At 47.8% G+C, this 25,926-nt stretch overlaps 1 protein-coding gene across 11 annotated transcripts in view; it reads right to left on the bottom strand.

Moving 5' to 3' along the window:
* The window catches only part of LOC120812458 (membrane-associated guanylate kinase, WW and PDZ domain-containing protein 2-like), an 81,339-nt gene that overhangs the window by 42,415 nt on the left and 12,998 nt on the right, over positions 1-25,926 (bottom strand). For 8 of the 11 annotated variants that reach the window (XM_078097658.1, XM_078097651.1, XM_078097659.1 and 5 more), the window contains exon 2: positions 8,097-8,213. In XM_078097658.1, coding sequence (XP_077953784.1) covers positions 8,097-8,213 — 117 coding nt within the window. Of the gene's footprint in view, positions 1-8,096; positions 8,214-9,738; positions 10,103-15,088; positions 15,151-15,287; positions 15,651-25,926 lie in introns of those variants that run through there. The other 3 variants (XM_078097655.1, XM_078097657.1, XM_078097656.1) reach the window with 2 other exon arrangements.

Here is a 25,926-nt window from a genome sequence, read left to right as displayed (position 1 = left end):
AACGCCAGATATGACACCCGGCGAATTGCATACGCAGCCGCTTCACAAAAGGTGTTCAGCTTGAGCCCCTTTTGCTCTGCGGAGCCGCAGGTCTGTGCTTTCTCTCCCCTCCCCCACATAGGACAGTCTGACCACCCCTTCTTGTGTCTTCTCCCGAAATACACACCACTCATCAAACGTGTGAAACCCACAGTGAGGACAGTTAAAGTGTGGCCAGAGGGAGCAGACTCTGCACTACAGCTTCGGTTCGAACACACGGACTGGAGTGTGTTTGCCACTTAGTCCACACTGGACTCCCACACGGACATAGACTCCTATGCCTCTTCCGTTCTGGACACCAACATCGACCGTGTCCCCACACTTAAAACGAATCACCACCTTCCCCTACCAGAAGCCATGGATGAACAAAGAGGTCCACCTACTGCTGAAGGCACGAGACACCGCTTTCAGATCAGGTGATGCTCAAGCCTACAGTTCATCCAGGGCTGACCTGAAGAGGGGCATCAAGCAGGCAAAGCACTGCCACAAGCTAAGGATTGAGGAGCACTTCAAGAACAACTCCGACCCCTGTCGCATGTGGCAAGGCATCCAGGCCATAACAGACTACAAACCCACCAACACCACCCCCCAAAACAATGATGCCTCCTTCCCTGACAAGCTTAACAGCTTTTATGCACGCTTCGACAGGGACAACCAGGAGGCCGCCATCAAGTCTGTGCTCACTTCAGACCACCAGCCCCTCACACTCTCCTCCACCGACGTGTGTGCTGCACTGTGCAGGATTAATGCACGTAAGGCTGCTGGCCCTGATGGCGTCCCCGGACGCGTGCTCAGGGCCTGTGCTGGGCAGCTAGCTGAGGTCCTGACTGACATATTCAACCTGTCACTAGCCCAAGCTACTGTCCCCACGTGCTTTAAAACCACCTCCATCGTGCCAGTGCCAAAGCACTCCACCGCAGTGAGCCTAAATGACTTGCCCAGTGGCACTCACTCCAACCATCATGAAGCGCTTCGAGAGGCTGGTCCTGGCTCACCTCAAAACCTGCTTACCACCCACACTGGACCCCTTCTAATTCGCCTACCGCAAGAACAGGAGTACGGAGGATGCCATCTCCATGGCATTACACTCCGCCCTTTCTCACCTGGACAATAACAACAGCTATGTGAGGATGCTGTTCATAGACTTCAGTTCAGCTTTCAACACTGTCATCCCCTCCAAACTAATCACGAAACTCAGCCACCTGGGTATCAACACTTCCCTCTGTAACTGGATACAGAGATCGTGGCCGACCCCTCCCACCCCGGACAAAACCTGTTTGTGTCCCTTCCATCTGGCAGGAGGCTGAGGTCCATCAGGACTACGACCTCCCGCCACACCAACAGTTTCTTCCCGTCGGCAGTCGGGCTCATCAACAGAGCCGGTCCCCCACTGACTGACTATAACACTCCACCGGTCACTCCCCTTCACACTGCACTCGTCACTTTAACTGTAATTCATCACTTTGTCGTCACTCGTCACTTTGTTACTTGTTCGTTAGTGCACTTTATGCTTAATATTTTTCTTTTTATCTTTTTTTTTTATATTTAAAATGTTTTAACTGTATTCCCTTGTTTTATACTAACCCATAGCCTTATTCTACTAACCCATTGCATTAGCATTTCATTTTACTTTATTTTATTACTTGTGCACTGCTGTATTGTCTGTCTACTGTCGCGCACTAACCGCCAAGACAAATTCCTTGTATGTTTGACATATTTTGGCAAATAAATGTTTCCTGTTTCCTGATTCCTGATTCCTGATACTGGACTTCCTATCCAACAGACCCCAGTCTGTTAGGGTAGAGAACCACACCTCCTCAACGCTCATCCTGAACACTGGCGTGCCACAGGGCTGTGTGCTAAGTCCTCTCCTCTTCACCTACGACTGCACACCTGTACACGGTTGTAATACTATTGTCAAGTTTGCAGACGACACAACGGTGATTGGCCTCATCAGTGACAACGATGAGTCGGCCTACAGAGAGGAGGTCCAGCACCTGGCGGTGTGGTGCGGCGACAACAACCTGGCTCTCAACACCAAGAAGACCAAAGAGCTAATTGTGGACTTCTAGAAGAAAACTGGCACACACATCCCCATCCACATCAACGGGACGGAGGTTGAGCGTGACGCCAGCTTCAAGTTCCTGGGTGTCCACATCTCTGAGGACCTCTCTTGGACCCTCAACACCTCATCCCTGGTAAAGAAGGCACACCAGCGTCTCTTCTTCCTGAGGAGACTGAAGAAGGCCCATCTGTCTCCTCAGATTCTAGAGAATTTCTACCGCTGTACCATAGAGAGCATCCTTACAAACTGCATCTCAGTACGGTACGGCAGCTGCTCTGTCGTGGACCGTAAATCACTGCAGAGGGTGGTGAAAACTGCCCAACACATCACCGGTTCCTCACTCCCCACCATCGAGGCCGTCCAGAGCAAGAGATGTCTGGAGGGCGCAGCTCTCACCCCAGCCACAGACTGTTTGCCCTCCTCACCCCTGGGAGGCGCTACAGGGTGCTCCGTTCCCGGACCAGTAGGTTCAGGAACAGCTTCATCCCTGCGGCTGTCACTCTACTGAACTCTGCCCCCCCTGAACTCTGAACTCTGCCCCCCACCCCCACACATCTCCCTCAGTGACTGTACTTCCCCCTCCACCCTGGCTTGACTGCCACACACCCTCCTCCTGCCAACATTTGCACTGTTATTACATATCCATTTCTTACTGTTCATATTGCATATCCATTTCTTACTGTTCATATTGCACAACTATTTCTTACTGTACATATCTATTTATTCACTTATTACACTTTACATATGCACATACTCTGCACTTTTTTGCTATTTTGCACTTCTGGTTGGATGTTAAACTGCATTTCGTTGCCTCAGTACTTGCACCCTGTGCAATGACAATAAAGTTGAATCTAATCTAAAATTACCACCACAGCTTGGCCCCCGAGACTCACACCTGGTTACCTCAGAGCACTTCAGCTGGTTTTTAAGTGGACAGGTTGGACTCCAGTGGGGGGGGTGAGGAAGAGAGAGGGGGACTTGGTTTGGCCAGTGTGAATCATTCTGCGGATTCGGGCCGCTTGCTAAACGGATACCTGCACCTTAAAAGGGACAAATCGTGACCCCCGTTACTAAAGATAATTCCCAGAAAGTGATGGAAGAAGCACTTAGTCTGCCGAGCTGATTGACGCCGGACGACATCGGGGGGGCCGGGGGGGGGGTTATGACGCAGCGCTGGAAGGGGAACAAGGTAAGACAAGCACACAAACACCAAGGGCTTCAGAGGAACCTCATTTTTGGGATTAGCTGCCGCCTTGAGGGGGGTCGTGCCAAGGAGAGGGAAAAGGGCCCGGAGCATGCAAGGGAAACATAATCAATGAATTAAATCACGTTCAACATTTTGTTTCATGAAATGCGCATCATTGCTCCGTGGAGCGACGTTAATCCGGTGTGCCATTCGAACAGCAGGAAGCACAGAACCACATGAAAGCACGCCAGCCAGCCCCTTCAGCAGGAGCAAGTCTGCAAGGAAAATCTCCCCTTTTAAGGAGAGCGACCCGGAGGAAGATGCATTTCTCTCTCTCTCTCTCTCTCACACAGAGACAAGCAGACACAAAGTCAACCCAGAATGGCGAGTGACACTCGTTATTTTCTGGTTCAGCCCTTTGTATCTCGGCACACAAACAGAATAATCAATGCCTCGGTTTGAAAAAAACATACATGTGCATGTAAATGTGCATTGTCAATTCCCACAGAAACGCAGACATAAGAAATGTGTTTTTATCATCTCATCCACATCGTCCATATGGACAGATGGTGGTGGGAGAAGTTGGTCGCTCACAGTAAAGCCAGCTTCCTTTGCTGGTGAAAATCATCCGAGTTGAACTCACTGAACGTTTATTTGGATGTTTTATTTGCCGATTTTATCCCTGTGTGTTAATAGCAAGTGTCCGTCTTATTCTACCTTTTCAACGGCAATGCATGAAGTCTAACTTCGCTATAACAGCCACTTGGCACCACGTTGAAGAAAGGTTTCTATGAGGTCGGATTCTGGTTGAGATGAGCTTCATTCACTGCGTGGTGGAAACAGAAGTTCACAATGAGGCTGACGAGTTCTCTCTGACCAGATGAGCTCCGGCCACGACTCCATACAGGTTCACAGGAAATAATCTAAAGGAGCGGGTTTGACTAAGCTTCACGGGGAGAACAACAGCCACACAGGAGGCAAAGTAAATGTTTTCAGTCTTTGCAGAACTCGAAAGATCAAACCAGGACAGATTTCCTCTCAAATTTTCAAATCATTTTAACTAAAGCACAAAAACCGACATCAGTGCCATCTATTTATTTCTGCTACTAATTTGTAAACATTTGTGTTCTGAGAAGGAACACAAGTATTTATAGAGAGAACTTGGTATATTCTGATGTCAAATCCTCTCAGGTTTGGAAAGACCTTCATTCTACCATCAATAAGCCGGGAGGCCTTCAGAAACATTTGCAGCCGGACAACACCGGGAATAGAAATGATGAATCAGACTGGAAAAGAGATCCTGACTTAGTCATTCATACTGTCTTTGATTCATCTACATACAGCGAATACGCCTCTTGGTGCAGCTTTTCTTTACGCCGTAATATTCTCGGACGTACAAACCTCTGAGAAACGTTGCAGACAGAACTGTGCCTACAAACCTCCTGCATTCATCAAGGTTAAGAGGGTGTCATCTTCAAATTCCCCCCCCCCGCCGTCGGGGTCGCTCTTTCATTACGGCAATCATTTTCCAGCCCCGCCTCTCGGCCCCACATCCCCGTCCCAGGCCTCCTTGGCCGTGTTCCTCATCAGCGTCTTCATCTGCTCCTCTCCTCCAGAGGAGAGAGGCCTGCGGGGCGGCATGCGTCCGGAGCAGTGGATGTGAAGTGACAGAAACTGCATTTATTTATAGGCTATATCTGAGTAGAGGAACGTGCTGCTCACGGCTGGAGCTATTTATAGAGCCTTTTACTGATGCCTCTGAGTAGCGTGGAGGACAGCTCTCTGGAGAAGGACTGACTAGGCTCCCTCATCTCGCCCCCAAACCCCCCCCCCCTCCCTATTCAATGCACGTCCACTCTTTTACCCCCGACGTCCGCTCTCTGCTCATCGCCCCAACCTCTCGCATCAACTCTCGCCTTCTCAATTTCCATCCTGCTCGCTCTCTTGCTCCCTTTTTTTCCCCAAATCTTCCCAGCTGATCTCCTCATCCTTACCGCCTGTGTACCTCAGGTCGACATTCATCATATCTACTTAGCACAAACAATGTTTACCATCTCAACATCCTCTTATTTATCCCCCTGTCACTTTTTTACACTCTCATCATCTTTATCAAATAGAGAAAGAGCAGAAGCATCGGGCTCTCTTCTCTGGATTCCTCAACAGATGGTGCTCCTTCAGAAGAAGCATAAGCCAAGAATATTTTTTTAAAAGAATGTGATAAAGTGATCCCTGTGAATGAAGTAAATGAAGACATAATAGAGAACTATCAAACTGACAGTCTTATAAATGTTACAACCTGTGAACTGGGTGCATTATTCCACTCCTAATCCACACAAAATATCCTCCTCCTCGTCTGTTTTTTCTCTGCTTGACACCATCATTCATACCAGTCTGCTATTAGCGTTAGTCCCTATCCGAGTGAAAATGTGTTGTGCGCGTCCTTGAAGTGGCAGTAGAGAAGGAGTTTGGCATGTATGCCTGTGGAAGTGAGCATGGGGGGGAAAAAAGCAATCACACTCAGACACACCAGCAAACACTACAGCAGACAGTCCGGAGGCGACGATACCAAATGTTAACAAATATTCATATCAGATGGCAAATGATCACACGAAATGCATTATTTTTGGGGGGAAACCGCCAATCCTCGAGCGAAGTGATGTAAGAGGATGCTGAAGCTGATGTTAGCATGTGAGCCCTCTAGCTGTATGAAAACACACACATGCACGCACACTTGCCTCAACGTGACAGCATGCCATGATGCAGAGTGGCGTCTGCTCGTCAAGCTGACTGACTCGCACTGACAGCGTGGTCAGAGCGATGCAGACGCGGGAGAAAAACACGGATTTTGTGACGCTCCAAACCACAACAACAAGCAGCCTGCCAGGGACGAGCAGCGCGGCGCCTGCAAACCATCACGCCGGCTTTTTAGCCACCTGATGCTGTGTCACTTTGACGGCCCGGCCCCGCGGGGGGCTCCAGAACCTCCACCAACACTGTTGCATTTCGCAAACATCTTTGTGATCGTGTGCGCGTTCAAGTTGCACATGTTTGAGTGTCGTGATGACATTATTATTGGACCTCTCCCCCACCCTCCGGAGAGCATGCACCTGCCACGGCCTATTCCATCTATGTGCGCAGGTTGTGAGTAATTAAGCACAAAATGCGTATCGGTACACAGAGCATGATGCCTTTTTTTAGCCATTAACGTATTTAACTAATTCACACCAATGGTGGAAAAAGTAGGCCCACCAATTTCAAGGTTGTAAAAAACATGTTTCTGTTCCGTTTCAAGTAAAAGTCATGCATTATAAATATAGGTGTTGGAGTGAATAAATCAAGAAAATTCTTTCGTCTCGGCCACGATGTTGTGCGACCTTCTTCATGTGCAGTTGAGACCAGCCGACCAGAGGAATATTAAATCACATTGGTCAGATGAAGGCACATTTTGGGAATAATTGTAATATAATGTATTTCAAAGGTGCGGTAGATCTTTGAATTGAGTGTACTGTGATAGCAGTTAATTCTAGGGATGACACAGAATACTTTTCATCCTGAAAGCTGTGAGGCGGCAATAATTGAAATGTGGTGACGAATCAGGATGTCAAAGTCATGACTTTCTGTTCACTTTATACCACAGAGGTGTCCTTGTTTGGAAGAGCAAATAGACTTATTTGCATGCTGTGAATTTCAATTACTGCTAAATGTAACATCTTTCTTTATGAGTCTTTAAATGACTCAATTTATTCTTAAACCACCAAGAACTCTGTGCTCATTATTTCCCAGCATTAACATACATTTAATTTACTTTATTTTTGTTGTCATATTTGTAACATGAGATTTCAATTCCCTTGCAGTTGTGATGCAATGGTGGTCACACATAATTGCAGATTTGGCGATTCTGTGATTACTCCCGAATGTCCAGTTAAAAAAACTATACGGTTGATCGCAGCAAAAGGGGCCCGTACTGTGACAGGGCTGATGTGTGTGGACCTGCAGTGTTGAACCTCCGGCAGTCCCCATCACCTCAGTTGTCACCACGTTGGCCCGCCTTCGCCGCTCTATTACACCGCCAGCGAGCAGAGATGGATAGAAAGAAGCAGAGGGAAGGAGAAGGAAAGTGGCCTGTCTGGAGCTGCAATTGAAAGGTAGTGAAAGTGTAACATGTGTGCATTGTGCAGAGTCGAGCATCAAAGCGGTTTCGGTCTCAAGAGAAGCTGATTCACGAGCTGGGCGGCACACGGATGCTGGGGGACGCCATCCTCTCAATGCAAATGCCAGCAATGACAACGCTGCCCCGACCGCGCACTGATGTAATGCGACGTAAACACCGCCACGCGCCACGGGCGTGCGCTTTCTATGCGAGGATTTTGTGTGAATATTTCTCAGATAAAAAGGATAAAAGAAGCATCTCCGTTGTGTGACGCGTTATCTTTGTATATCTGCGGGTGTGTTGTGCATGTCTAGTGCGTGCTGGAGGGGGCAGGGCGTCAAGGCAACGCAGGCCTCGAGACAAGAGGGTGGTTGCTGTGGAAACCCCAGGCTGAGAGCTCGGCAGCCGGACGATTGACTAAAAAGAAGGTGCAATAGATGGGGAGAAAGAGTGTGATGTAAAAACCCAAGGGCAAGGGGGAACCAAAAAAAAAAGAGAGAAGAAGAATTAAACGGAGCGGCGGGAGGAGGAGGGAGGGGGAAATTATATCTATGAGGGAGAGAAAGGACAAAGACGGACGGAAAGGCAGAGGAGGAGATCAAAAAAGGAACGAATGAAAGCCAAGGAAAGGAGAAAGGCGGGGGATGTGGACTCACAGGGAACGGTGCGGAGGTAGAGGTTGTCTCTGATGATCTGCTGGTGGTCGTGGTCCACTGAGCCCTTGGAGAAACACAGGTTGAGGTAGTGCCGCAAATCCTTGTCAACCACCCCACCTGAACGCAAACACAGAAGAGGAGGATTAGAGCCAGCCCGACTGTTCTGGGTTCATTATCCAAGTATCTTGATTTTTGCTATTTACGGTTCAATCGTGATGTAAGTAACTGTATTGGGGACAATTGGAAAGGCGCTTCATCCAGTGGAAGAACAAGCAGCCACCCCCCTCCCCCCCACCTCCAGTAGGCCAGTCATAACACTCATTCTGCACAACTACACTTGCTCAAACCCACTGAACCTAAGACAAAAATAAATATTTCCATTTTCTGACAAAATATTTCCTCTGTGCCAACATTGTATTGCTTCAACAAGGAGGTGGTACAAGGTGGTACAGAGTGCACAACTGTCAGACATGGAGGAAGGAGACGTTGAAGCAAAGGAGGAAAACTGTATGTTCTTGGGGGTGTTAAGGAGAAAAATAAGCTTTTGTGATTCCAAAGGAGGAAAAATGTCTTAATCAGAGTGAAAGATTGCACTGATTTTCACAGCCACGCAAAAAAAACAGAGGCTATACACAAGCTGATGCACACACACACACACACACCACACACACACACACACACACACACACACACACACACACACACACAGATCATGTTAATTGTGTAAATCAGTGATCCCCTTAGGGCCAAATATGTGGTGTCAGCATGTTGGGTGACAAAGGCCTACAGAGGACGGAAGCACACAGCCTGTATGCTTATTATTTGTGCACATGCAGTCTCCCTGTAACACAGTGGAATAAGTGACAGACAGAAGTGGCGGAGAGGACTAACATTGGGCCAAAATGTCTGTGCTGCAGAGACACACTGTGCGATAACGTCCCTGAATTGTTTCTCCTCCCTTCATCCCAAACTGAAGAAGCCCAGGAGGACGAGAGGAGGAGAACTTATTTTCCACACAACATTCGGTATGCATGACTATCACATCGGACAGCGGGAGGGATGAGGTTACACGACGTGCATTTACAGATGAAGAACATGTCACTCGTGCATATTCTAGCAACTTCCTGCCGAATTGAATTGACAGCGTTTGGCCTACCGGTTGAGATTATGCAGCGCCTACCGACATAGAGAACATGCAGCGTTCATGCAGCAGACCTCGCAGATATCAGCCCGCATGTTGCTGACACAAGTGATTTAGCAAGAATGGACCCTATTGGAAAAAACATCTTATGTAAACTGACACCATTTTAGCGAGGCTTCAGAGCATTATGAATTGCTTCACAAACAGCAGAGGCAGAGGAAGGGAAATAGGAAAGGAGACGAGAGGAGACAGCCAGAAAACAAAGGAAGACGGGGTGAAATCTTCATCAACATTGTAAAGACTGTCACAGCTCTCAAAATGGTAAAAATTGATAAATAAAAATAAATCCCATCACACAGCTATGCATTCAGACACAGGCCGTATCTTTGCCATGCACACACACACATGCACACAACCCCACACAGACAGACATATGTGCAGAGAAGGATGGAGCGACGGACAGACAGCGGGGAAGAAAAAAAGGCCGTGCAGACCAGGCACCTTGTCAGCAGCTGGCCCAGATGTTGACAAAGGCAGTCTTTTCTCCACAGGTATACATCCACAGACAGCCTGTCCTCCCAGGCGTCCTCTAGCCTTTCCTGCAACCACCGATCATCTTCTGCTGAAACCCCACTTTCCTCCTTCCTGCCTCTTGTTCTCCACTGCAGTTCCACCGTACACACTCAGCACCTGGCTGTGGCCAATTTCAATCCCGGGGAAGACGAGGAGGACGAAAGGAGGGGTGGGTGGGGTGGGGGAGGAGGGAGATGCCGAGAGACGAGGAGAGATGTAGAGAGAGACGACGACCGTCGGGAGAAAAGAGAGGAGAAGGAGACGTGCCGGTGGGAAGCCGGGGCTCCAAACGACCTGCCAGCCGATTGGACAGAGACATTCCACAGCCCTGCAGTGCCCCCTATCGGCTGCTGGCCTCACTGCGCTGAACGTTCGTGTATATGCAAGAGAATGTGTGTGTGAGTGTGAGACAGAGAGATTGAGTACCAGTACGAAGTAAATGTTTCCGTGAATAAAAACATTTGTACACGTGCATTTCTGAGAGTGCTCCCAGATGCTGCCTGACATTCCTCAAATAATCAGCTTCTCCCCCACCAGATGCTCTCCCTGTTTGACCTTGTGCAAACATATCTGAATGGAGAGAAATACTGTGAGACGTAACAGCGGCATATGTGCCACTGAGGCAGCACACACGCCAATACGTGCACGGAGGGATGAGCGATGAGCTCATAGCTACAAACGTCAGGGAAGAGGCCTTGGGGTTTGGTCTACATACAAGGAATAAAAATCAATCACGCCAACACAGCTGTGTGGAGGAGGATCCGTGTATTTAAAAGGGGGTTTTAAGGGAGAACTCCTTAATTAGGAAAATCTAGCAACCTGAAGAGTTAATCTTGAAGCAGTAAACACCAGAGTCAGCTTGTTTTGTGGTTACCTGCTTCAACAATGTCCCAAAATGTGATTTACGGGTGACAGCGGCGATCGATGACAAATTCCTCCACGCAGACGGCAATCTGTGAAGCTTCTGCCCCGTGAAGCAGTACATTAGTCCACGCAGGTCACCTCAACTGGCCATCAGTTGATCCCAAAAAAAAAAGGTTCCTGCACGGCACATTCAAGCTGTCGGCGCCACATTCCTCCCTGCAGCAGCTGCTAAGCATAAACCGCTTTTAGTGATTACTGGTGGAGCTGCTGCGACTCCCTCCACCACAGCAGCCTCCGCCTTATCAATCAACGCAGGCTGCAATGGACAGTGGGTCTCTACGGGCTGGTCTGTGGAATTTATTTGTTTAATATCTCAGAGTGTGTGTCTGCTCCGTTTCTGCTGGGTGAGTTGACAGTGTTAGAAAGCAGTGTAAACATTTGGGGGGTAAATGGGTCTGGCTGCATGCCGTTGACCATCAGGTAACATTGTGTGTTCAAACATGTAGAGCTTTTTATATAGAGTGATATCCGGGTGTGTTTTTTTGGCATTGATAATATCTACTGTTTGTTTGCTTTAGACTCAAACTATTTGCACATTCGCTGCCACTGCCGACGATGCTGGCTTATGTGTGTGTGTGTGTGTGTGTGTGTGTGTGTGTGTGTGTGTGTGTGTGTGGCGAGACACTTTGAGAAGGAGCTCACAGCATCTGCTGAAAAGGATCAAGCTGGAGATGAGCGACAAAGAATCATTTCTAAACTGCTGCAACAAACCGAGCAAAGTAAACTTTCACAAAGTGGATCGAGTCTCTCAACTACTTCTGACAGATAACAGAATCCAAACTGCACATGTTGGTAGATGTGACCACGGTCCCTGTGATGTCACACTCTGCGTTGGGGACGACAGTTTTGATGCTTTCAGTCACAAAAGCACAAACAGCACAAAAGCATGTTCTCAAACAGCACAAAAGCATGTTCTCAATTAAAGAATGGACGTGGACTTGTAAACTAAAATAATTGAAATAGCTTAGTCACATACAAATGCCCCAGAACTGGAAGTAGCTGCCTGGTAGAAACCAAAAGGAGCTATTCTGTCTGATTTGGGAAGGCGTGATGCGGTCTGACGTGCCCGCTCTCCCAAGAGGCTGGGGGAGAAGAGGGGGGGCACGGCCACGCCACATTGATTATCTGCCTTCCTCTCTTCACAAAGTTTAACTGCTCAACTTGTCAGTGCACACGACCCCGAAGTTGCGCTTCATTAAAACACGCCGGCATGCTGGGCCTTTTCTGTCCATGCGCACAGAGAGCAACGTCTTTCACACTGCGAATGAAACCTCGCAATCAGAAGAGCGCGAAACCACTGCCAGACACTCCCGACACGTACCGCAAACCAACAGCAGATCTAACCCGAGCGACAAACACATAACATGCTACCACTTATAAATAATAAATTGTCTGTCTTGCCAGTTAAAAGCCAAGATTTATTTTAAAAAGATTTATTCATTTGAGGACTTTAGTAAAACATAAGTGCCGTGACACACCAGCCTAGCCGGGCCGTCGACATTCAGCATCGGACATTAGTGCACTTAATTCAAGCGAAACAACACGTGCGTTTGGCCGAGTTAACCTAAAATGTCAAAGTGACTGCAGGGCGGTTCGCCGGTGTTCCTGCACTCCATTCGACCAATGGAACGCTGTGTGGCAACGTACGGTAACGTTGGTTAACCTGATCAGAATAGTAACGTTACATAAACGTCACCTGGGAAATAGTAACATAAACTGCGCTACGTAACTTAATCACACCTCGTTGGCATCTTTGATTTGAGCAAAGCATACGTTACATTATCCTATTAACTAGATGTCATTTCTCTGACTGACTGTTCAAAATAACCCAGTAAGCATTTTTTGGTTGAAAAGACGTTTAAAAGACGTCTATGCCCGACGTTGAAAAGACGTTGCAAAATGGTTTAAAAGTGAAAGTTGTTTCAACGTCTATTCGTAGACGTTGAAAAGACGTCTATGTTTAGACCACATTTCAACGTGATTTTTTAATACGGTAATATTTCGTCTTCTCTTGTGTGCTATATCATTATTTTAGAGGTTTAAAAAGAAACTACGTCCACATTTGTAAGTTTACCACCGATATTATAAATCACGTTGAAAACGGGTCTATACGTGAACGTCTTTTCAACGTCTACGAATAGACGTTGAAACAACTTTCACTTTTGAACCAATTTGCAACCTCTTTTCAACGTCCGGCCATAGACGTCTTTTAAACGTCGGGCCATAGACGTCTTTTCAACGTCGGGCCATAGACGTCTTTTCAACGTCCGGCCATAGACGTCTTTTAAACGTCGGGCCATAGACGTCTTTTCAACGTCGGGCCATAGACGTCTTTTCAACGTCGGGCCATAGACGTCTTTTCAACGTCCGGCCATAGACGTCTTTTTAACGTCGGGCCATAGACGTCTTTTCAACGTCGGGCCATAGACGTCTTTTCAACGTCGGGCCATAGACGTCTTTTCAACGTCGGGCCATAGACGTCTTTTCAACGTCGGGCCATAGACGTCTTTTCAACGTTGTTTCAACGGATAAATTGCTCGCTGGAAACGTACAAGTTACATACTTAGTCACAGTTGTCGTGTTAACAGCCCTTAACAAGGACAAACACATTATTTTATTGATTTGTATTTATTATAAATATAACAATACATATAACAGCACTTTTGCTAATTAAAAACAATACAGAAATAAAATATTTTTTAATTAATAATAAAATAAATTATGGAATTAAAAGTGCAGAAACAACATTTCTGTATTCAACAATTCTGTGTCTGTAGACCATTTTTCTGAATCATTGGAACTTCATTATAGATTCTGTAACAAGATGTGGGTCTGAGTCACTTGAGTTGGGATAGTATACCTGAAATCAGCTGCATCTCCCTCATCCTCACTTGAGGATTCTTTGTGTAAAGGGAGTCAGAGTGCACGGAGCAGATTCCTCTGGTCAACGTGTTTATTCAATTCAAATCATTTTATTTTGTTCAGCTTTGCAATCTGTAAACATGCAACACCCTATCCCCTAAACCCCAAAATGTAAAACACCTTCAACCTGGAGAAACCTGAGGGGAAAACAGTAGGGAAGAAGGTGTGAACAACTTAAAAGATGTACAGTACATCCGATTCCTACAACAGAAATGATTCTAATATTGTGGATTACTAAGCCAGGGGTAAGGCAGGACCAGTGCAGGGACAACCATCATCAGACGTAACCTCCATCAGATGCAACCACCACCCGCAGAAACCTGTGAGGAGGGAAGCACAACGGCAAAGTTGGTCATTTGGGTTTATGATGACAGTAATAAACTAATAATAATAACAGCAGCAGTTGTGTTAGAACACTCATTTATAGATGGTTTACTTATTACATTATCAACAAGATAACAATTCATCTGCAACTTATGGTATTTCTGGAGTAACATTTTCAGGTATATTACACAGTATCATGCTTTAAGCAGCAGTAACTTACAATGTGTTGGCCCTCTTGTTTACAGAGCACAACTTGTTGAATTCAGCCCTTCACCCTTGCAATCTGTATTTAGCCCCCATTGCTTTAAAAACGTATTTTTTTCAATGTGAAATGCAATAATATTTATGGGTACAGCAACAATCTAACGCATTAGTAACACCAAACACGCACAAAAATGTCTGGAATGTTTACTTTTGGTCCAGGTCATCATGCTGCACGCTAGCATGCTCCAAGCTAGCATGCTAACTAGCAAACTACCTGCGCTAACGCTAACTAGCTTAACAAAAAGGGCCGTCTTTCCTGTATCGGGTGGGCAGCACAAGTAAAACACCCGGTTATAGTTCCATGTGTGCTTCATCCAAACACTCCGTCGTGGTTCTATCAGCCCGTTCATGTCGCTCTGCTGCCGTAACTTCGCCTCGTCCGCTCGGAGCTCTGCAGGCGTCTAAGAACTCGCGCATGCGCGTTACAGATGTGAGCGGAGTCACGTGTTTACAAGTAATGTTTGAACCTGCCCGCATTATTATGTCTTAAACGCATCTTATTAACAGCACGCAGTCCGTAGTTTCATATTTATGGCGTTTTAAGCGAAATAGTAAATACGTTGAAATTACGTCTTCGCGTAGACCAAATTTCGCCGACCAGTTTATTAATTATTATGAAAATCTTAACGTTAATATCGCCTATCTTTCAACCTTACGTTACATCATGACACATTTATCAACAAATTGACGTTTTCTGGCACGTTGATGTTTCATCCCATTTTTAGCCGGTTGAAAAGACGTTGAAATGAGGTCTTAGACGTTCAGACCTCATTTCAACCCGATTTCAACCATATTTCAACGTTGAAATTACGTCTTGTGCTCACTGGGATTATTTAAATCTGACCCTTGCTCCGGTTCGTAGCGCCTGTAGTTCGTCTCGGAGTTGTGAAGACTCCAAACCGCTTCCTGTAAACGACACGGCAAAGAAAACACACTTTAATAAAGCTGTTTCTGCTCACTTGTAAGGCTACTAGGCTACTCTTAGCTTAGCTTGAGGCTACGCTACTCTTAGCTTAGCTTGCAGTCATCGAACGTATTCTTACCGCTATCGTGGGATTGTGCGCCCGTCTCCTCTTCTCTGAGTCGGTTCCTCTCCTCCATGGACACAAACCCGCAGAGTCCCGAACGCTCCAGTGGAGCGAACCGCTCGTTGATATCGGCAGTTTGTTGTTGGAGTTGACGAGACGATCCACTGAGAGCATTCAGCAGCTTCTTCTCGTTTGTCTGCGGACTGGCCGAAAGTTGGTGACCGCGGAGAGGAGTTGAAGGCGAGTTGAACGCGAGACGTCGTCCAGCCATTATTCACGAACCAGCAAAAACCAAACAAAGGAACTGGAGATACAGTTCTTCTGAATATAGTAACACACACGTGTCTGTTTGTATGCTCGTCTTGCATGTACTGCTGTATCAGTCATGCCTATGACCTCACACGTGATTGGACGAGGAGTCTGAGGGTCCTCCAATCACATACGAGGTTATTGTTATACGGAAGGACCAGTATTTTAGGAAGACAAATGGTTGGGACTTTGAAACAGCTGATATGCTTTATGTAAAGCAGTGTTTTGGTGTCAGCGGAACGACTTTCCCTATAAATCTGTACAGTGGTGCCTCTTTCTCCATTCCACCAGACAATGAGTCTGACAGACATGCAATGTTGACAATGTATCATCACATGTACCCTTGTGTCACTGAGGTTGAATGTTTTGCCATGACATGTAAACGGGTAACATATATGAATGTAACTTACTCAATCGATAGATGCAGAGCAGAAAGGTCAGCGTATATTTATGCTAAGTGGTGTGGAAACACTAACAGTTTTGAGGAACCCGTCCTTGACCCTCTAGCAGAACTACGACCAGCCATTATAAAGCAGTTTATAGTTGGTAATGTTGTGTCAAAGGGTACGGCATTTAAACATGTTCTTGCACAAGTTTCCAGGCTTCATCTCCACCCGGACAAACATTTTTATGGAAAGCCAATAGAAGTTTGGGGCTTGCAGGGAACAGACACGTCATACAGCATCATTTTATGCCAGTTGAGCGCATTGCTAGAAGATGTGTGGTTAATACATCCTCTGCATTTAGGTAAGACCAAAGAAAAGGTCACTGTAGTCCTGCCACTATGCACTGTAGTTGAGCTCTAGGAGACTGATCTCTGCAGACCCCTCATTCTGATTCAAATGTTGTTTGCATGGAATGCTCATTTTACCTTGATTAAAACTAATTTTTTAAAGAAGTTATTTTGTGTATCTTTTTTACATAACATTTGCCATTGCTAATGGCGTACACAGTAATCTAGCATATTTGAATTAAATAAATCAATTCAAGCTAAAATGTAAGAGTCTATAATAAGGCTACTGAGCCTGATCTATTTGTACCAGAGATTTTCTTACCTTTTAAAAAATGTCACCTGGGCTAAAACTCCCTCTGCGACCCTGATTTGCATTTGTATAGCTCACAGCATTTTCATTTACATGTCAAAGCCTCCCCTAGAAATAGGAGGAGGGGGGTCATGGGGGGACAACTGCCAAGGGAGGCCCACGTCAATTTCTGACAATTTACGGCAGTTTTCGACGTTGCCCGCAAATTGCCGCAAATTGCCGCAAACCTGAAATTCCACGACAATTTACAGTGCCGCATACTGACGAAAATCCCACTTTTCATGCAGTGTCCCATATGCTGATTGTAGGCAGGGATGAGTGATGGGCACGGGACATTTATCTTTGCATGGGCCTCTTTGCTCCACCGTTTGACAGTTGAAATAGGCATGATCCCACAGGCATTGCTCAGAAAGTTGACGCATTTGTTGTCATACCATTTCACTGCGATCACCCCTTCAGCAGACCTGTAATCAAAAGCTCCACGTCCTTTCTTCATCAGCTGTTTGTCTACAAGATGGCGTCGTTGATGGCCGCCTCGGTGCTTCGGTGCGCTTCGTTTTTTGTTGTTTTTGTTGTTAATTATGTTTCCTGCTGCGATTCCCGGAGCTCTTTCACCAGAGATGAGCTCTTGAACATCCGTGGAACAACTCCAGCGGAGTTACTTCCAACTTTCCTGCTTTCTTCCGTGGAATTACTGGACATTATAGTCAAAGGTGCGCTCACCTTTCGTCACGCGGTGAGACGCCGTAGGAGAGGAAAACGGGCCGGCTCGCTGGTGAGACTCCGCAGGCGGGGTTCTCGCACTCCGCTGCCGGGCATCTGTCTCTCCAACGTGCGCTCACTGTGCAACAAACTGGACGAAATTCAGCTGCTGATGAGGAGAGACAGAGACTTCTCTACATCCTCCGTCTTGTGCTTCACGGAGACGTGGCTCTGCGGATCGATACCGGACTCCGCGCTCCAGCTGGCGGGCTTCCAGCTGCTCCGAGCGGACCGCGACACGGAGCTCTCCGGCAAGACGAAGGGTGGAGGAATCTGCTTCTACTTCAACAACAGCTGGTGCAACGACGTAACGGTGATCCTACAACACTGTTCTCCTGATCTGGAAACTTTCTTCATCAACTGCAAACCCTTTTATTCCCCCCGTGAGTTCGCTTCATTCATCCTGGTCGGTGTTTACATGCCGCCGGCGGGCAACGTGCACGAGGCTCAGCGGACACTCGCCGACCAGATACGGCGTGTGGAGCGGACCAACCCGGACTCTTTAGTTATTGTCCTCGGGGACTTTAACAAAGGAAATCTCACCCATGAACTCCCTAAATACAGACAGTTTATTAAATGCCCCACCAGAGAGGAGAACACGCTGGATCACTGTTACACCACAGTAAGCAGGGCTTATCACGCCGTCCCTCGTGCTGCACTGGGACACTCTGACCACGTCATGGTCCATCTGATTCCTGCATGCAGGCAGAAACTAAAGCTCTGCAAACCTGTGGTGAGGGAATTCAAGAAGTGGACCAGTGAGGCGCTGGAGGATCTTCGGGCGTGCTTTGACTGCACAGACTGGGATGTTTTCAGGACTGCTACTGACAGTCTGGATGAGTTCACAGAGGCTGTAACTTCCTACATCGGCTTCTGTGAGGACAGCTGTGTACCATCATGCACCACGGTGAGTTACAACAACGACAAACCCTGGTTCACAGCGGAACTCAGAACACTACGCCTGCAGAAGGATCAGGCATTTAGGAGTGGGGACAAAGACTTGTACACAGAGGCAAAATACAAGTTTAGCAAGGCGGTGAGAGACGCTAAACGACTGTACTCTGAGAAACTCCAACAACAGTTCTCAGCAAGTGACTCTGCTTCGGTTTGGAGAGGCCTCAAACACCTCACCAACTACAAGCCAAAAACCCCCCAGTCCATGAATGACCTCCGCCTGGCAGACGAGCTGAAAGAGTTCTACTGCAGATTCGAAAGACAATGTCCTGTTCCCATCCCCCACAGCTCCACCAACCTGCTGCAGTCCCCCTCCCCTCCCTCCCCCAGCCAATCAGGTGCTCACGCCTCTTCATCATTATCACCTTCCCCTCCCCCACCAGCAGCGACCCTCTCTATTCTGGAGAGAGACGTTAACCAGCTCTTTAGAAGACTAAATCCCCGTAAGGCAGCCGGTCCGGACTCCGTTTCCCCTCACTCCCTGAAGCATTGTGCTGACCAGCTGTCTCCGGTGTTCACTGACATCTTCAACACCTCCCTGGAGACATGCCACGTACCAGCCTGCTTCAAGGCCTCCACCATCATCCCTGTCCCCAAGAAGCCCAGGATCACAGGACTCAATGACTACAGGCCCGTCGCCCTGACCTCTGTAGTCATGAAGTCTTTTGAACGGCTAGTCCTGTCCCACCTGAAGTCCCTCACCGACCCCCTCCTGGACCCCCTGCAGTTCGCCTACAGAGCCAACAGGTCTGTGGACGATGCTGTCAACATGGCCCTCCACTACATCCTGCAGCATCTGGACTCCCCAGGAACCTACGCCAGGATCCTGTTTGTGGACTTCAGCTCTGCTTTTAACACCATCATCCCGTCTCTGCTGCAGGACAAACTCTCCCAGCTGCACGTGCCCGACTCCACCTGCAAGTGGATCACTGACTTCCTGTCTGACAGGAAGCAGCACGTGAAGCTGGGGAAACATGTCTCAGCCTCTCGGACCATCAGCACCGGTTCCCCCCAAGGCTGCGTTCTCTCCCCTCTGCTCTTCTCCCTGTACACCAACAGCTACACCTCCAGCAACCAGTCCGTCAAGCTCCTGAAGTTTGCGGATGACACCACCCTCATTGGACTAATCTCTGGTGGGGACGAGTCCGCCTACAGGTGGAGTCTGACCATCTGGTGTCGTGGTGCAGTCAGAACAACCTGGAGCTCAACGCTCTAAAGACAGTGGAGATGGTTGTGGATTTCCGGCGGAACAGAGCCCCACCCTCCCCCATCACCCTGTGGGACTCCCCCGTCACCATAGTGGATTCCTTCCGTTTCCTGGGCTCCATCATCACCCAGGACCTCAAGTGGGAGCTGAACATCAGCTCCATCACCAAGAAGGCTCAGCAGAGGTTGTTCTTCCTGCGGCAGCTGAAGAAACTCAACCTGCCAAAGACGATGATGGTCCACTTCTACACGGCCATCATGGAGTCCATCCTCTGCTCCTCCATCACCGTCTGGTACGCTGCAGCCACTGCCAAGGACAAGGGCAGGCTGCAGCGGGTCATCCGCTCTGCAGAGAGGGTGATCGGCTGCAATCTGCCGTCCCTGCAGGACTTGTTCGCTTCCAGGTCTCTGAAGCGAGCTAAAAAGATCGTGGCCGACCCCTCCCACCCCGGACATAAACTGTTTGTGCCCCTTCCATCTGGCAGGAGGCTGAGGTCCATCAGGACTACGACCTCCCGCCACACGAACAGTTTCTTCCCGTCGGCAGTCGGGCTCATCAACAGAGCCGGTCCCCCACTGCCTGACTATAACACTCCACCGGTCACTCCCCCTCATACTGCACATGCCACTTTAACTGCAATTCATCACTTTGTCGTCACTCGTCACTTTGTCTCTTGTCACTTTGTCTCTTGTCTGTTACTTGTTTGTTAGTGCACTTTATGCTTAATACTTTTCTTTTTAACTTTTTAATATTTAAAATTTGTTTAACTTTATTCCCTTGTTTTTTTACTAACCCATAGCCTTCTTCTACTAACCCATTGCATTAGCATTTCATTCCACTTTATTTTATTACTTGTGCACTGTTGTCTTGTCTGTCTACTGTCGCGCACTAACCGCCAAGACAAATTCCTTGTATGTTTGACATATTTTGGCCAATAAATGTTTCCTGATTCCTGATTCCTGATTCCTACAATCAAGGTATCTCCACCAATGCCGTTTGGTCGGACAGGGCTGGGGAAGTTAAACACACCCATAAAGAGTAGTATTGAGAGGAAATCTTCAATCTCTTCAGGGCTTGTCTTGATTGGATCCCCCAACTCCTAGGCAGAGTAAAGTTTGGTATGATGAGCAATATGTTCAATCATCTGATCAGTGAAGAGCATTTTGAAGTTCTGGAAGGGTGTCTTTACAGCCTCAGGGGGTTCAAATCTTGATTCAGGAACCTGGAATTCCTCAATTTCTTCATGCTTCCAGATTCTCCTTGTGCATTTCTTTGGCCCAGGTGGGTCCTCTGCCTCCTCCAAGGAAACAGTTTTTAGGGCGTTCTTCCCTTTTCTGCTCTTCTTGCAAGGAGGAAGTGCAGAAGATGTGCTTGTTGAGGCAACCTCTTCCTCATCCATGGATTCAAAAGAAGTGTCCCCAGTCTCTTCTGCTTGTGTGGGCTGATCCTCAATTTGATCATCGTCATCACTCAGATCAGCATCAGAGTCTTGAGGATTTTCTGGTACAAGTGCCAAAACATTGCGTTGCCTTGTACCGTAAAAAGATTTAGCATCCATCTATTGTTTGTAAACCAGAAAGGAAAAAAAGTAATAATTTTAGCATAGATGAAATAACATTAACTATATCATATTTACAAAAATGCATAATCAGATGTGTTTTATTTCAACGCAAATCCGTTCCCGGACCAGTAGGTTCAGGAACAGCTTCATCCCTGCGGCTGTCACTCTACTGAACTCTGCCCCCCCTGAACTCTGAACTCTGCCCCCCACCCCCACACATCTCCCTCAGTGACTGTACTCCCCCCCTCCACCCTGGCTTGACTGCCACACACCCTCCTCCTGCCAACATTTGCACTGTTATTGCATATCCATTTCTTACTGTTCATATTGCACAACTATTTCTTACTGTACATATCTATTTACATTACATTACATTACGTTACGTTACGTTACATGTAATTTAGGTTTTGACCTGATCTAAGTCTGTTTTGCCTTGTTTTCTGAAGCAAATAAGACTTGTATCCTTAAACTCTCATTTTGTCAAAAGACCACATGGTGTTTGTTCACTGATTAGGGTGTCAAGCTATTGGTGCTTTGCATTTTGAGGAGTTTCTGTCGAGGCCAATCGACCTTTTGTCTCCTAAACGACGGGGGAGCGGCCAGCGCAGCCGTTCAGAGGTTAAATTCCCCTTCCCAGACCTGAACTAGCCAGTGTGCATCTCTTCTACAAGGCCACCAGACATCCAGGCGACCTGAAATCGGACTAAGTATCTCTTTCTTTAAACCAAGCTAGTCTGCTAAATTTGCTGTTGATTCTAGTGTCTTAAGTTAATTTGATTGCTGATTTGCTTTAGTTTTTTCTCGTCTCACGACCAGTTCTCTTTGTTTGAAGTAATCTTGGTTGCTAGTTTGCTCAAGCTCTTTCAGTCTTTTAGTGCCAGTTTGTGTTCTAGATTCTACTATTAAGTTAACTGCCAGTGTGCCCTCCTAACTCTGCTAGGTTTTGACCTGATCTAAGTCTGTTTTGCCTTGTTTTCTGAAGCAAATAAGACTTGTATCCTTAAACTCTCATTTTGTCAAAAGACCACATGGTGTTTGTTCACTGATTAGGGTGTCAAGCTATTGGTGCTTTGCATTTTGAGGAGTTTCTGTCGAGGCCAATCGACCTTTTGTCTCCTAAACGACGGGGGAGCGGCCAGCGCAGCCGCAGCCGACTTCCACTAACGAGGGAGTATTTAACTAGAAATCGTAGGAAGCGTTAGCTTCAGCGTTATCTTATCCTCGCAGCACGAAGACGAGCAGAACAAAGACAAAGGAGTCTTTCGTGGCAGTCTTCGGGGCGGCTGAATGCGGCGCCTTCTTCTGCTATTTTTAATAATGTGTTTGACCCCTTCACCCGTGCCTGTTCGAATCTCTTCCCGCAGATACTACAGGCCTCGGGCTAGATCTGCTCTCTATCGTAACCTCTCCTCTCTCTCCTATCCCACCCGCTCCTCACACGTCCAGCACCTCGTCACAGGAGGTCTCTGGAACTGCCAGTCAGCGACTCGCAAGGCTGACTTCATCTCCGGCTTTGCTATCCAGCAGTCACTCGACTTCCTCGCTCTGACCGAGACCTGGATCACACCCGAGAACACATCCACCCCAGCCGCTCTCTCCTCCGCCTTCTCCTTCAGCCACACTCCCAGGCCCACTGGTAGGGGTGGTGGCACAGGTCTACTCATTTCACCCAAATGGAGCTTTTCTCTCTACCCTCTACCACCAGCCACCCCATTGTCCTTTGAATTCCATGCTGTAACAATCACTCACCCGGTACAATTAACCATCATTGTCCTCTACCGTCCGCCAGGCTCCTTAGGTCATTTTTTGGAAGAATTGGACATTCTCCTGTCTAATTTCCCCGAAAATGGTCCTCCGGTCATCCTCCTGGGTGACTTCAACATCCAGACAGAGAAGTCATCTGACCTCGTACACCTACTTTCTTCCTTCGCTCTGTCACGCACTCCCTCTCCTCCTACTCACAAAGCCGGCAATCACCTTGACTACATCTTTACTAGAAACTGCTCTACCACTAACCTCTCTGTAACTCCACTTCATGTGTCTGATCACTTCTTCATCTCTTACTCCCTTCCACTCTCTATAACTAACAAACCTCCTTCATTGACTAACTCTATACCGGCTCGTCGCAATATTCGCTCCCTCTCTCCCTCCTCTCTGGCATCCTCTGTTCTATCAGCTCTCCCTTCAACTGACTCCTTCTCACTCTTGCATCCGAACGCTGCTGCAGAGACTCTCCTCTCATCTCTTTCCTCCTCTCTAGACTCTCTCTGCCCTCTTACGACACGACGGACTGGCAAATCCCCTCCGGCTCCGTGGCTGTCTCAACCGGTCCGTGCCATGAGAGCCACCATGCGAGCGTCGGAAAGGAGATGGCGTAAATATAAACGACCTGACGACCTGCTTGAATTTCAATCTCTCCTCTCCTCGTTCTCTGCCTCTATCTCTGCTGCCAAAAGCTCTTTCTACCAGTCCAAAATCGAATCCTCATTCTCTAACCCCAAAAAACTCTTCTCGATCTTCTCCAATCTCCTCGAACCCCCTACCCCTCCTCCCCCCTCCACCCTTCTTCCGGGAGACTTTGTCAACTACTTCACCAAGAAAATAGCTGACATACGCTCCTCCTTCTCAAACCCACCACCTACTTCTCGCGTCCCACCGACCTCACCTCTTTCGCCCTCACTTCCCTCTTTCACCGCCCTCTCTCCTAACCAAATTCTTACCCTAGTAACCTCTGCCCGTCCGACCACCTGCCCTCTTGACCCCATTCCATCACATCTTCTACAATCTATCGCACCTGACCTTCTTCCGTTCCTTACCTTTCTCATCAACAACGCTCTGTTATCTGGCTGTTTTCCCAATTCTCTGAAGGAGGCAAGAGTCAACCCTCTCCTGAAGAAACCCACCCTCAACCCTTCTGAAGAAAACAACTACAGACCGGTCTCTCTTCTTCCCTTCTTGTCCAAAACCCTTGAACGTGCTATCTTTAATCAACTCTCCTCTTATCTCCACTGTAACAACCTCCTTGACCCCCACCAGTCAGGTTTCAAGGCAGGCCACTCTACAGAGACTGCTCTCCTTGCTGTCTCTGAGCAACTCCACACTGCTAGAGCCGCCTCTCTCTCCTCTGTCCTCATCCTTCTGGACCTCTCTGCTGCATTTGACACGGTCAACCACCAGATCCTTATTTCCTCCCTTCAAGAACTTGGTGTCACAGGCTCTGCTCTCTCCCTTCTCTCGTCCTACCTCGATGGCCGCACCTACCGGGTAACCTGGCGAGGATCTGTGTCGGAACCGTGTCCTCTTACTACTGGAGTTCCTCAGGGTTCCGTGCTGGGTCCCCTCCTGTTTTCGCTTTACACCAACTCTCTTGGCGCTGTCATTCGCTCGCATGGCTTCTCCTACCACAGCTATGCCGATGACACCCAACTAATTCTCTCCTTCCCTCGCTCGGACACCCAGGTGGCGGCTCGGATCTCTGCCTGTCTAACTGACATCTCTCAGTGGATGTCCGCCCACCATCTGAAAATCAACCCCGACAAGACTGAACTACTTCTCTTTCCCGGAAAAGATTCGCTTACCCAGGACCTGACAGTCAACTTTGGAAACTCTGTGCTAACGCCCACTTCGACTGCTAAGAACCTCGGCGTCACACTCGACAACCAACTCTCCCTGACTCCCAACATCACTGCGACAACGCGATCCTGTAGATACACGCTCTACAACATCAGGAGAATACGTCCCCTTCTCACTCAGAAGGCAGCGCAGGTACTGATTCAGGCTCTTGTCATCTCCCGCCTGGACTACTGCAACTCCCTCCTGGCAGGTCTCCCTGCCACCGCCATTCAACCTCTGCAGCTCATTCAGAATGCAGCAGCTCGACTGGTCTTCAACCTTCCGAAATTCTCCCACACTACTCCACTCCTCCGCTCTCTTCACTGGCTACCGGTGGCCGCCCGCATCCAGTTCAAAACACTGGTGCTCACGTACCATGCTGTGAATGGATCGGGTCCAGCTTACATCCAGGACATGGTCAAACCCTACATCCCAACCCGCACTCTCCGCTCTGCATCTGCAAAACTACTCGTCCCTCCCTCACTGAGAGCAAAACACTCGACTAGGTCTCGACTCTTCGCTGTCCTTGCGCCGAAATGGTGGAACGCGCTCTCTGAAGACATCAGGACCGCAGAGAGCCTTCACATCTTCCGCCGCAAACTAAAGACACACCTCTTCAGACTCTACCTCGACTAAAGACTAACAAATTGCAGCACTTAAATTGTACTTGTGACGTCACTCATCTATAGCAAATTGTAAATTCGCTTATTTGAGGAAATTGCACTTTCTTGTTTCTTGTTCTCCTGAGTTTGTACCCTATGGTTGAATGCACTTATTGTACGTCGCTTTGGATAAAAGCGTCAGCTAAATGACATGTAATGTAATGTAATGTAATGTAATTTAGCGGACGCTTTTATCCAAAGCGACGTACAATAAGTGCATTCAATCATAGGGTACAAACTCAGAAGAACAAGAAACAAGAAAGTGCAATTTCCTCAAATAAGCCAATTTACAATTTGCTATAGATGAGTGACGTTACAAGTACAATTTAAGTGCTACAATTTGTTAGTCTTTAGTGGAGGTCTGAAGAGGTGTGTCTTTAGTTTGCGGTGGAAGATGTGAAGGCTCTCTGCGGTCCTGGTGTCTTCAGAGAGCTCGTTCCACCATTTTGGCGCAAGGACAGCGAAGAGTCAAGATCTAGTCGAGTGTTTTGCTCTCAGTGAGGGAGGGACGAGTAGTTTTGCAGATGCAGAGCGGAGAGTGCGG

Source organism: Gasterosteus aculeatus, chromosome Y (genome assembly GCF_964276395.1).
Source record: "Gasterosteus aculeatus chromosome Y, fGasAcu3.hap1.1, whole genome shotgun sequence".
NCBI lineage: Eukaryota > Metazoa > Chordata > Actinopteri > Perciformes > Gasterosteidae > Gasterosteus > Gasterosteus aculeatus.
This window is presented reverse-complemented; position numbering and strand designations above follow the sequence as displayed.